General features: G+C 37.6%; 1 protein-coding gene across 6 annotated transcripts in view; it reads left to right on the top strand.

Moving 5' to 3' along the window:
* PHKA1 (phosphorylase kinase regulatory subunit alpha 1) overlaps positions 1-12,554 on the top strand; it is a 158,221-nt gene extending 145,667 nt beyond the window's left edge. For 4 of the 6 annotated variants that reach the window (XM_058714154.1, XM_058714152.1, XM_058714151.1 and 1 more), the window contains 5 exons: positions 549-599; positions 3,609-3,773; positions 6,123-6,176; positions 8,300-8,500; positions 9,924-12,554. In XM_058714154.1, coding sequence (XP_058570137.1) covers positions 549-599; positions 3,609-3,773; positions 6,123-6,176; positions 8,300-8,500; positions 9,924-10,097 — 645 coding nt within the window. In that variant the 3' untranslated portion in view covers positions 10,098-12,554. The remainder of the gene's footprint in view (positions 1-548; positions 600-3,608; positions 3,774-6,122; positions 6,177-8,299; positions 8,501-9,923) is intronic. The other 2 variants (XM_058714157.1, XM_058714153.1) reach the window with 1 other exon arrangement.
* Positions 12,555-14,027: the final 1,473 nt, after the last annotated feature.

The raw sequence follows: 14,027 nt of genomic DNA, 5'->3' as shown, positions 1-14,027 counted from the left end.
GCTAAATATTTTTTTATAGTTGTTTATAGGCACACAGTATTACTTACAAGTTCATTATATATTTAGAACTTGAAGCCCGTGTTCCCAGCTAGATTAGTATGATATTAAGGACTTAACCTATCCAGCTATATCATTTAATTCCTTTTTACACATCCACTACCTATAGGAATTCAAGAAAGGCAAAATCATTAGGACTATAATGTCAAGGATTGAGAGACCTAAATTTTCATTACTTTCTAATTTCTAATTATTGATTTCCATCCTTACTTGCCTGTCTGGTATTTTGTATTGTTCTAAACCCTTTTCTCTACCACTCACCAATGCCCTTTTTTCTGATCATGGGAAAAAAATATTTTCAAAGGCAGTTTTTCTTTACCTTTTACCATAGCTTCTGGAGTAAGGCTATTTCATCAGCTTTTTAAATAATAACATGCTGGCTAGTTACTTGAATAGTCTGTAATTTTACTCTACTAATATGTTTTTAAACACAAATAATGTTTGCCTTGCCTCATCTCTTCTAAAATCTTATTTTCTAATTTTTTTTATAGTCCAATGGTGGTCATCCCTTGGGTATAGATTTGACATCACCATCTTTTCTGGTAACTGCTGTTATATACCATTCACAAGTACTTTGAATATGCTGTTATATAAGTCATGACATATACTGACTGAAAAGAAAACCAAAATGAATCAAGAACTAAAATAACTATAAATCAACTTCATGTATGGGGGTAAAATCTTTCCATTCATTTTCCTACAAAGGGTATCAAAGGGGGTTCAGCTCTAGCCTCTTTTCCATTTCAGAGAAAACAAAATTCAATTTAATAAGTACTTAAGTGTCTGTTTATGCATTTATTCTTTCAACTAATATAATTAATTGCATGTATACTAGGTGCCAGGCACTGTACTAGATGGTATCAGCATCCCCTGGGAGCTTCTTAGAAATGTAAAATCTTGGTCCCCACCCTAGGCCTACTGAATCAGAGAGGCGTGGGTAAGGCCCAGCAATCTGTGTTTTAATAAGCTTTCCAGGTGATTCTGATGTACTTTTAAGTTTGAAAGCCACTGGATTGGCTGTTATTCTGATTAGTAATGTACTTAGTAAATATTTATTGAGTGCCAATTTTGTACCAGGCACTGGAAATACAATAAACAACAGAACGGATATGGTCCTTGCCATCATGAAGTTTACATTTTAGGAAGACTGATTTCCGATTAGATTTCCTTGGTTTAAACCAATGTAATGGCCTCTGACTTCAGATTTCTTAAACTGAAGACATTAAGGCAACTCCAACTTTTTTGTTTGTTGTTTGTTGTTTGTTTTTTGTTTTTTTGTTTTTTAAGGTTGTATTAGCTATCATGGGTCCCTTTAATTTCCATGTGAGTGTTAAGATAAATTTGTCAATTTCTGCAAAGAACCTAATTGGGATTATGATGAAGACTATAGATAAATTTCAATCTGTAGATAAATTTAAAGGGTATTGCCACCTTAACAATGTTAAGTCTTCTGATCCATGAACATGGGATTTCTTTCCATTTATTTAGGTTTTTAATTTCTTTCAAAATGTATGGTAGTTTTCAGAGTATATGTTTTATACTTCTTTTGTTAAATTTATTCCTAAGTATTTTATTCTTTCAGATGCTATTTTAAATGAAATTTTTTTCTTAATTTCATTTGCAGATTGTTGATTGCTAGTGTTTAGAAATTACAAGTGATTTTTATATTGATCTTATAGTGTACAATTTTTATACTGATCTTATATTGTACAAATTTTATATTGATCTTATATTGCACAAATTTACAATTCCTTATATATAAGATTATGTCATTTGCAGATGTAGTTTTACTTTTTCCTTTCACTCTGGATGTCTTTTATTTCTTTTCTTGCTTAATAGCACTGACTAGAACCTCTAGTGCAATGCTGATTAGAAGTAGCAAGAGTAAAAACATCTTTGTGTTATTCTAAACTATCCTCTAAACTTAAGAGGAAAAACATTCAGTCTTTGACCATTTGTTATGATGCCAGCTGTGGGGTTTTGTAGATGTACTTTATTAGATTGATGAAGTTCCCCTCTGTCTCTAGTTTGTTGAGTGTCTTTATCATGAAGGAGTGTTAGATTTTATTGAATGCTTTTTCTGCATCTATTAGGATGATGTGGTGTTTATCTTTTATTCTCCTGATGTGGTGTATTACATTAATTGATGTCTGGATGTGAAACCTTGAATTTCTGTAGTAAATTCTATTTCATCATGGTGCATAATTCTTTTCTATGTTGCTGAATTTGGTTTGCCAGTATTTTGTTGATTTTTGTATCTATATTCAGAAGGGATATTGATCTGTAGTTTTCCTGTGATGTCTTTGATTTTGGAATAAGGGTAATACTGGCCTCAAAATGAGTTGGAAAGTTCCTTCTCTTTTTTGGGGAGAGTTTGTTAGGAACTGGTAATTAATCTTTAAATGTTTGATAGAATTAACCAGTGAAGCCATCTGTGCCTGAGTTTTTCTTTGTGGGAAGTTTTATAATTACTAATTTGATCTCTATTATAGATCTATTCAGACTTTCTGTTTCTTCTTGAGTCAGGTTGGATACTTTATGTCTTTCTAGGAATTTGTCCATTTCATCTAAGTTATGTAATTTGTTGACATATGGCTGCTGATGGTACGTCCTTAGAGTCCTTTTTGTTTCTTTAAAGTCAGAGGTGATGTTCCCTCTTTCTGTCCTGATTTTAATACATTCAGTCTTAACTTTTTGAGGGGGAGCTAAAGATTTGTCAATTTAGTTTATATTTACTGTCAAAGAAACAAATTTTAGTTTCATTGCTTTTCTCTGTTGCTTTTCTATTCTCTATTTTATTTCTTTCTCCTGCACTGTTTATTATTTTCTTCCTTCTTGCTTTTGGCTTAGCTTGCTTTTATTTTTTTCATTGTCTGAAGGTTTTTTTCATTGTTTGGCTATCAATTTGAGATATTTCTTCTTTTTTAATACAAGCATCTATGACGTAAATTTCTCTTTAAAGCACTTTCAGCTGCGTCCCATAAGTTTTGTATTTTCATTCTCCTTTATCTCAGAGTGTTTTCTAATTTTCCTTGTGATCTCTTTCTTAAACCACCAGTTATTTAGAGGCATATTGTTTAATTTCCACATATTTGTAAATTTCCTAAATTTCCTTCTGTTTTTTATTTCTAATTTAATTTCATTGTAGTCAGAGAACATGCTTTATCTTATTTCAATTCTTTTAATTTGATTGAGACTTGTATTATAGGCCATGAAAGCAACAAACTAAGCCATAGGCCAGCTGGAATTTTAACAGAGATAACCAAGGAAAGAGACAGCTAAGAAACTCCCAGGTCATCAGTATTTGTATGGCACTATTTAAGTATCACTAGATTGCTTTCTAAAAGGATCTACATTTACAAAGGTTTACATTGTTGCTAGCTACTCATAAGCCTACTAGCTTCACTGTAACCTCTTTATCTTGGGTGTTACACTTAATATGTGGTTTCTAATTCTACTGAGAGTGTTTATTATTCACTATGCTATAATACTTTATCAGAAAAACAGAGATAACTTTTGATTTATGTTCTTTCCTCTCCTCTTCTCCCAAGTCACCTGGAACATCTGTGACTCCAAGTAGTGGGTCCTTTCCTAGAGGTCAACAGACATCTAAAGATAATCGTCAAGGTCAGTGGCAACGCCGAAGAAGGCTAGATGGAGCACTGAACAGAGTGCCAATTGGATTTTATCAAAAAGTATGGAAAGTTTTACAGAAGGTAAGCATAACACATTGTAGATGTATCTTTATTTTCCCACTTGATATCCTCAGTCTCCTTGGCTGAGATATGACTTGACTGTGACATCACTACAATTATATAAATGTCATATACTCATATGGACAAAACCTAGAAGACCTAATCAAAGAAGTTGATTTATTATTTTGATATTATTTATGATTTAGTCTCTTTCTATTATTGACACTAAGGTATTTTTCAAAAATCATCACTTCTCTACTTTTGCTCATACTTGAACATTGTTGGACTTTGTGATACATTTGCTGCTTATAAAATCTGGTGATAAAGAGCCTGCTTTCTTTGTAACTATTGTAGAGTGGAAATGTTATTTGTAGTAATGTGCTGACAGTAGAGTAAAACTGCTGTGGTGTCTGAGGAGTTAGTGTAAGAAGCTGTTCTATTTTTTCTTGGATGAAAACTACTAAATAGATGCAAGATTATAATGATTTTAATGACCCAAAGCCTTTGTTGGTGTGACCAATTTTTGTTTTTCTTTCAAAGGCCTAGCTTGCCAAAGACATTTAAGAGGACATCACACCAGTATGATTGTGACAGATTTAGAGGGCCAGGAAGACCATGGTACTCATTCATAGGTCTCATTTATAGTCTCTTAGGTGGTACTTTCTGCTTCATTGCCCTTAGCAAGGACCTGAAGAAGATTTCATCCAGGGCTTCAAAACCTTAGTTATGTTTCTCCCCTTAGCACAATGATGTTCTTCCAGGGACCAAAACAGGTGATCTTTTGGAAAGGTAAAAGTTGTTTCCTCAGACTAGTAGCTCTGGCAATCTTCTTTTCAGAGAATATTATTAAAACTCTCCATCTAACTTCTCTAGCACCCTGGTCACAGACAGATATTTTATCTCTACAGCTATGCCTGGGTTATGGCAATTTGATTTCACAGACATGTAGTGGGTGCTGTTCTACCCCAGATACCATGGAATGTATCTGTTTTTATCATCAAGAAGTTTAATCCATAGTTATCTTCTTAAATTGCAGCTATAATGTAAAGCTGAAATGTATTATGATAAAGGTACAGAACCACAAGGTCTTGCAAATACACGAAAAGGAACATTTAAATATGACCAGGAAGATTGAGTATTTTATGGCAGAATAAAAACATGGACTTGGAATCCTAATATAAGAGGACAAACAAATGCCCTCTTTTTTAATTCCATTCCTTTTAGAATGAATGTAACATACTCATCACATTGGCACATATGTTTGCAGGCTGGTAATTCTCTGTACTAAGACTGTTATTTGGCATAAGAAACATGGGATGGAAGTGTCAGGTACCAGAGCCAGTAAACCTGCTGGATTGGAATCTTTGTCTGTGGCTTAATATATGTTGTTTTAATTTGTTTAACATCTAAAATGGCAAGTCCTTAATGCCCATTCCTTTTTAATAATTGAGTTGATTGTAAGAGAGAAGATAAAATATCATTCATTTATATTTTCTGAGCATCTGCTGTACGCTAGGCAGTGTCCTAAGTGCTCATGGTGATACAGCAAAGAACAAAATAGACAACAGTATATCCTTATGGGAGCTTAGATTCTGCTATTCAATAAATAATAAACATAATAAGTAAATTATATAGAATTAAAAGAAGACAAGTATTGTAGTAAAAGTACAGCAGAGTGAGGGCATCAAGAGCACTGATGTTCAGGGGCGGGGGATGCTTAACTAGAAAATGTAGTAACTGCTGGGTGCCTGGGTGGCTCAGTCAGTTAAGCGTCCAACTGCAGCTGAGGTCATGATCTCACGGTTCGTTCGTGAGTTTGAGCCCCACGTCGGGCTCTGTGCTGACAGCCCAGAGCCTGGAGCTTGCTTCTGATTCTGTGTCTCCCTCTCTCTGCTCCTCCCCTGCTCATGCCCTGTCTCTCTCTGTCTCTCAAAAATAAATAAACATTAAAAAAAATTTAAATGTAGTAACTATACAAGTCTGAAAAGTATGTATTTTGAGGGTTTTTATTCTTCAGCCTAAAAGTCTTTCTGAAAGCCTATTTGTGATGGGTCTGGGACCTAGCATGATATCTTTTCTGATAGTCTCTGAATATTTGGGACTAGTCTATCCCAGAAGGTAGACCTTCTCTATCACTTCCACTCCTTTAAATTGAGGGTAAATCTTGCATCTACTGTAGCCCAGCCCTGCTTCTTGCCACATAATAATCATAAGCCCTTGGCAAGGACACTTGGGCTGCAGGGCCTTTCACTGGCCTGTGATTGTTCAGCATCTACCCCATGAAGCGCACTTAGAAATACTAAGTGTCTCCTTACAGGCTCCCATTTATCAGCATATCCTTGGTGACAACATGTTTTTGCTCTTTTGCAGTGTCATGGACTCTCTGTAGAAGGTTTCGTTCTTCCTTCTTCAACCACTAGAGAGGTGAGATTCTGTGTCTTTCACATTTATGTGATTGATGGTTTATGTCACTAAAGTATTTCAGTGATCATTTTTCAACATAACAGTTCTATGACTCTAGATCAACTAAACATGAAGTGCAGTTGAGGAAAGGATAGAATATTTTTTAAAAACAGAATAGGAAAAGAAATAGAATGGGAACATTAGAGAGTAATTATGTATTACATTAATTATATAAGGACAGCCCCCTTTTGATGGTTAAGTTAGGCTGGTTTATGTGAGTATTGCCAGTTAGAGAGGGCAGACAAGATAGAAATCTAGAAATGGATGACCTCTCATGTCCCCATCCTTTTCATCCCCACCTTTCTCTTGTAGGATGCTTGTAGACTATTATATTATGAACTCGTGGTCCTCAGCTCTAACCATATGTCATAGCAACCCGAGCTCCCATCTCCAATTTAGTGAATTAAAATCTCCAGGGATGGAACCTGAGCATCTGTACTCTAAAAAAAAAATCATTGGGGCACCTGAGTGGCTCAGTCAGTTGAGCGTCCAACTCTTGATTTTGGTTCAGGTCATCATCAGGTTGTGGGATTGAGCCCTGCATCTGACTCCAACATGGAGAGATTTTCTCTCCTTCTCTGCCCTTCTCTCTCTCTCTCTCTCTCTCTCTCTCTCTCTCTCTCTCTCTCTCTCCAATAAACAAACAAGCAAACAACCCTTGAATGAGTCTGATAGATAACCTTGGTTGGAAAATAATGCCATGAACCACAGACATGTATTATTGGGTGCTTTTATATTTCCCTTTTTGCCCAATCACATAGGTATTCTAAAGAAATAACTTTTATACAAAGCCAACAAAGGAACTAGAATTAGCAAATTAGGAATAGTAAGATTGGATGGTAGAGAATTCTCAAAAACACTGGAGTTATTGTGGGCAATGGCTGGAGGGGCGAGTGCAGAAAGCTAATGCTATGCCTCAGAGCTTCACTCTTGCCTCTAGGCCTCTTCTCTAATAAAGAACACTGTGCCCTCTCTGTCCTTTCTCTGCTTTTAAGCAAGATTGAAATGTTAATATAATTAATAATAATAAATGGTACCTTTAAGAATCTTCAGAGTACCTTTACACATTCTTTAATTGGATCTTTACAACAGGTATGTGAGGAGCACCTGGGTGGCTCAGTTGGTTGAGCGTCTGACTTCAGCTCGGGTCATGATCTCGCAGTGGACGAGTTCAAGCCCATGTTGGGCTCTGTGCTGACAGCTCAGAGCCTGGAGCCTGCTTCTGATTCTGTGTCTCCCTCTCTCTCTGCCTCTCCCCTGCTCATGCTCTGTCTCTGTCTCAAAAATAAAGATAAACATTTTTTTTTTAATTTTTAAAAAACAGGTATGTGAGACAGCTAAGGAAGGGATTGTAGTTTCCGATTTACAAATAAGGAAACAAATTTAGGGAAATGAATTGTTCAGTGTCCTAGAACTAGTAACTAACAAAGACAGGACTTGAACCCTGGTCTTTAGGGTCCAAATATATATATTTGGGTCCATTATATATAAGGTCCATTATATACTCAATACAATTTTGCCAAAAATTATTCCTCACTGCTCTTCACCCTAAAATAACTTTGTATTTCTTCATGCCCATTTTAATCTAACAGTATATAAATGTTTTACATAATTCTAGTCATCCTGTACATACAGTTTTAAGTTCTACTTAGATTTTTCCTGTATCTACAGTCATCATATTTATTCTTTTAAATGACTCTATAAAAACCCGTGAAGTTGCTGTACCATAATATGCCATTTATTTACATGACCATTCCCATGTTTAGATTACCTTTAGTTTTACATTTATGACTAATGCTGTAAACACTCTTGCACATAGGGCTTTTTCCCTCACTTGAATTATTAACTTCGGATAAACTTTCAAAAATAGGATTGTAGTTAGGGGGCATTGACACTTTTATGACTCTTGTTATGCAATGCTAGACTGCATTCCAAAAAGATCGGACCAATTTACTCACTCAGGTACTTTGAAGGAGACTGAGCTGCACTTTGGCTATAGTGCTTTTCCTGCCTTTCAGAATAGGTGATTGATAACTCCTGGATGACGGGCTCTTAGGAATTGATTTTCTTTTTCTCTATCACAGATGACTCCAGGCGAGATTAAATTCTCTGTTCATGTGGAATCTGTCCTGAACCGTGTACCTCAGCCAGAGTACCGCCAGCTTCTGGTTGAAGCCATCCTTGTCCTCACCATGATGGCAGATATTGAAATTCATAGTATTGGAAGCATCATTGCTGTGGAAAAGATAGTGCATATTGCTAATGACTTGTTCCTTCAAGAACAGGTAGGCAAGTGGCAAGACTGTTGTTTTCTCAAAAGGGAATGTCTGACACTAACCTAACTGCATTCAGAGCTCTTAGTGAAGCCAAGGTCACTTTCTTGTGCCCTCTTCCTCCATAGCTCTTTTCTGGGCCCCTCTGTAATGTCTCTGAGCTCTGTTTGCTGAAGAAGTAGGCTGCGGGACGGCCTCTGTCTTTCACCAAGTGTTTTTGTGATTGTGTGAGATGGTAAAGTTGCCTGGAATTCAGGAGGCTTTTATGCTTTCCATCATATTTCAGTCTTCTTATCACATAGCTTTTTATAGCAATAAGGACTTAAGAAGAGACAACTGGATAGCATATCCTTTTTGGGCTATTAAGGAAAAGAGAAGATTCAATTTTGGCTTGGTTTTGTTTTGTTTTTGCGTTAGCTACTTACCTATAGGAAAATATTAAAGTGAAACTTTTAATTCTACATTTAAAAACTTTTTCTTAATGTATCTTCTTCCAGGACATTAACCATGTTTACAAAATGCAGACTATTGAAAGCTTTCCAAATGTTTCCTAGATTAAGAGTAGAAACACTAAGGTGAAGTACATGCCCTGTCATCAATAGGAAAATCTCCAAAATATGTAATAGGTGTTTCATTCTATTACTTGGCACTGTGGAAAAATATGAAAAAAAAATCAGAAGTACTCAGGACAGTCCTAATTTTAAATATTCTGGATTGCTGTTAGTCTGTGTATCAGACAATATGATCCCTTTTAGGCATAGACTCTAGCTTGGAAAGTGTACAGTATATTTGAACTAAGTCTACTTAGAAAGAAATAATCATCAAAAGCAAGATAAAATAGTATGTGCTGAAATCAGTAGTACTGGAAAGATTAGGACCCAAGTCCCTCTGGGGTGATTTGTAAGTATTAACATTTGACTCTTAACAGGTACAACTTGTTTAATTAACTGTTATATTTAACTTTCAAAATTCTGAACAATTAATATTTTAAAAGTAATGTCATCATGAGGGCACCTGGGTGGCTCAGTCAGTTCAGCTCAGGTCATGATCTCATGGTTTGTGGGTTTGAGTCTCGCACTGGGCTGTGCTGTCAGCTCAGAGCCTGGGGCCTGCTTTGGATCCTCTGCCCCCACTCTCTCTCTGCCTCTCTCTCTCCCTGTCTTTCTCTGTCTCTCTCTCTCTCAAAAATAAACATTAAAAATTTTTTAATTAAAAAAATAATGTCGTAGGATGTGGGTATCTAGGGAAAAATGTACATATAGAAACTCACATTCAACATTTTGTGCATAACCGATCCCTTCCTACCAAAACAGCCTAAGATTCAACTAGCTGGTGATGGGGACGAGGCTCTCAGTAATCCCAATGAGGACTTTAACTAGTAGGATTAGTAATTTTTCCTTTCCCCTGTGTTCTCCTACCCTTAAAAACCAAACAGAAAACCCTCGGGGCAGATGATACCATGTTGGCCAAGGATCCTGCGTCTGGCATCTGTACTCTTCTGTATGACAGTGCGCCCAGTGGCAGGTTTGGCACCATGACCTACCTCTCCAAGGCAGCTGCCACCTACGTACAGGAGTTCCTGCCTCACAGCATCTGTGCCATGCAGTGAGGCCTCTGGGCCCTGGCTGCAGGGAGCCTTTTGACAGCTGGTTCCTGCCTCGGTTGATCATGCATGGGACTGAAATGTGTTGGCCTGATCACTCCTACCCTGCCCCTTTCCATCCCATCCCGCCCAAGAAGAATGAACTTTTCTGATCCACTAACTGCTTTCGAAGTGAACCTCTGCCTGGAGGAATATGCCCGCCCAGGCACTCTGTTGTAGGCCTTAATTCTTTCATGGTTCATGGAAGTTTGCATGTGTTTTTATCCTCCAGATCTGTTACAAATTTAGTTTCCTAACTACTGTTTGCAGAGTAGGTATTAATAATAACTTATGACTGAAGTTTGGAAATTTTTCTTATGTGTAGTTTCATTGTGTGAATGAGTGGTGGGTGCTTTGGGACATTGTTTCAAGTGGGGAAACCCTAAAGTGTTGGATTTTATACTACCACAAATTGGAAATATCTATTCTAAGTGCCTTTTCTTGGGAAAGGAGAGTACCAGATCATGGTTTTCTTCATTACTCACATGTTGCCTCACACTGAGTGACAAACGCCTTTCTGTATAGAATTACTGTCCCTGTTCTTGCCTTCTCTGTATCTGCATACATAATTTCTACTCTCCCTTTGGTGAAATATCAAAAAATGCAAGTGCAGTGTCTGTATTTAAGAATTTTGATATTAGCAATTGAAATCACCTTTTCTGAAGATTGCTGGTGCTCAGAGATGTATCTGTAGCAGAAAATGCAGAAAAACCCAGGAGCCAGGATCCCAGTTCCAAAAAGGAAGGGAAAAGGGATGCCTGCAATAGTGTCTTACACCTAGGGAACAGAGAGGGAATCAGAGGTAAGTTAGTACCCTGAAGAGAGCCTTGTACACCAACTTTTGCCTCAGAAGAGTGGGCCAACACACAACATGCAGAATAATTGAAGTCTCTGTCTTTGGCAAACAGGAATCCAGCAGTCAAGTCTATAGCTGCCTTCACAAGCAGTCCTTCCTTGGTGATCCTTACCTGTCTGTCTCACTCGCCTACTGACTTTTTACAGCATCCAACCCCCACCCACCACCAACTCCCTGTCCTCCCATCGGTTCTTAAACTCTTTCACTTACATCTTCACTCCCTGATTCTAGTGTTCCTATCTATGTGTATTTTGATATCTGTTGGCATATATCTGTTTCTTATAAATAACTGCATTCGTGTGTGTGTCTAAGCATACACGGGAATTTTTCTGAATGTAAGTAGTTTCAATGTGTCTGTATATTTAGCTGTATCTACATTTGGCAGCCTATGTAAATATGTGTTATATGGATGGTGGTGACCGTGGCCCCCAGGCTGACACACCAAGAGTAATGGAGGAATCCTTAAGTCCTTTTCCCTAGTCCCATGTTTAGGTAACCGCATTTGAAGAATGTTTCTCCTAACTTTCTTAATTGAGGCTGCTGTAACAAAATACTGTAGACTGGGCGGCTTAAATAACAAACATTTATTTCTCACATTTCTGGAAGCTTAGAGGCCCAAGATTGGGGTTCCTGCAGACTCAGTGTCCAGGGAGGACCCTCTTCCTGGTTTGCAGATGGCCACCTTCTTGCTGTGTCTTCAGATGGTAGAGAAAAGGGGGACGGAGGGTACTCTAGACTCTTCATAAGGATACTAATTTTGTTATGGGAATTCTTCCGTTATGACTTCATCTAATCCTGATTACTTTCCAAAGGCCCCCACCTCCAAATCCCATCACCTTGGGGATTAAGGCTGAATCCCCAATGTGAATTTCAGAGGGGTACAAATATTCAGTCCATAGCACTTTCCTTCTCCTTATTTATGTGTAAAGAGTCTGCTAATTTACCTGTTTGCACTCAGGTAACTTCCTACTTCTGTCCTTTCCTTTCTCTCAGATTTTTCAGATTTTTCTCCAAGAATGGGGCTGGGGCTAGGGATCTCTCTAAACGGTTCTTACAGAACCCATGACAGTCTTTTGAGTGCATGAGTAAGTGAGCACAGTAAGTAGGGTGATAGAAAACAGAGAGTGGAAATGAGAGAGGATAGCCAACCTTTTTAGAATAGAATGTCTCTCAGAGCAAATGGAAACACACAGTAAGTAGCTTTCTGATTACATGATTTTCTGGTCACTTTATAAAGATAATTTATGACCTGTTCTGACACTGTCTTTTCACTGGCCGTGCATACCCCAGCCACAGGAAGTACATCTGGAGTGGCACAGGTGAAAACCTCTGCTCTCTGCCATGTTAATTTGCCTGAACTGACACTGACTGCTGCGTTTCTCTGGGTTTACTAAACTGCCTATCACTGTGCTCTCCATCCAGTGGTATTTCACATTTAAAGCAACTTTTTAGAAAACTTGATCTGCATTTTATTCTTTGTAAGCATGTGATACTAAAAGAAACTTTGGACTTTTTTTTAAGCACTTCTGTTTTGAAATTAGAATTAAAAATTGGAATGTCCAATTAAATCATGTCTGATGCCAGTGTTCAAAACTTTATGTGTGTTTTTGTGACTGGGGTTTATTTTGTGGCTCTATTTTACATACTCTGTTTAATGATACAGTACAGTCAAACCTCATTAATTGGGTCAAAGTAGAATTATCTTAATATAGAAATCATATATATTCTATAATATGTTAGATAATATAAGTAAAGAAACACAGTTTTATCTTTCAAATACATACCCACTCAAACTAGGCTCATTAAATTAAAATGGGCTTATTGACATCTTTAGGGGACCTGTACTGATGAATGAATAAGATTTTTACTCAGTGTTACAATTGTGTGCAAATGGGGCTTCTGTACTACCGGAAGGTACTTAACAATTTGTTCTCCTAAGTATTATAAATATTTGGCAGAATCCTGTTTATACTACTCATTAACCATCGTGTAACAAGAGAGGGTTTATTCAGTAAGGATGAACCAGTCTCCAATCCCATCCTCACTAATTAGGTTTCACTACACTGTAGGAATTTTACACAACTGGTGGGGCAAACGTTGTCGTTCTTACCCATGGCTCACAAAACCTCTACTGCCCCCCTTTGCACTTACTCAATACCTAATACCTACACTAATGCAGCGGAGATAAATACAGTGTTTTCCACATTTAGTCTTTGTTTCCTATTAAACTTGAGTGACCTTAGGTCTTGGTTTGCCCAGGACAGTCTCCATGCATGCCTGTTGTCGTGGCATAATTATTAATAGCACTCTTTGTCACTCTTAAAAGTGTCCCAGTTTGGACGATATGGTTGCCCTATATTTAGCAGAAGTCTGATTTCTTTTAAGGCTAGGCCTAAAAGCCAAGGACCTGTTCTCAAAAGTACTCTTGAAGTAGTGGTGTGGGGGTAAGGAAATAGTGGGGGGGAGACTTAAATAATATCTCTTAAATCCTAAGCAATATTTGAGTGCTTACCAGATGCCAGACTGTTATACAGGCAGTTAGCATGAACCATCTTATTCTATTTTCATAGTTACCATGTGAGCTAGATACTGTTGTCATTCCCATCTTACAGATGAGGGAACTGAGGTGCTGAGCATTTAAGCAAATTGTTCAAGATCAAACAGCTGGTATGTGGTAGAGCTGGGATTTGAGCCCAAGCAGTCTGGCTCTATAGAGTTCCCATTCTCAACAATGACACTCTTCAAGGAAAAGACATTAAAACAAGGGTCAGTCTGTTGAGTACAGTTGAGGCATCTGTGGGCAGATTGTATGGCACAGTGGGCAACATGCAGAAATGCACAAAGAAGGCAGCCACAGGAGTAGTGCCTTTTCAGTGTGTTTACTTTCCCTGCTGCCTGCTTCTGCCAGCAAGCAAAGACAGGCGAGATCGCCAAAAGAAGTGGCATAGCCTAACCTGACCTTGCTGGTTTAAAAACTACCTTTAGCAATACTGGTTGAAGAAAGTGAGTCAAGGACCCTTATCCAGGGTCACCACACCAGT

The sequence above is a fragment of the Neofelis nebulosa genome, chromosome X (genome assembly GCF_028018385.1).
Source record: "Neofelis nebulosa isolate mNeoNeb1 chromosome X, mNeoNeb1.pri, whole genome shotgun sequence".
Taxonomy (NCBI): Eukaryota; Metazoa; Chordata; class Mammalia; order Carnivora; family Felidae; genus Neofelis; species Neofelis nebulosa.
Note: the sequence above shows the minus strand (reverse complement) of the source record. Positions and strands in the feature narration are given on the sequence as shown.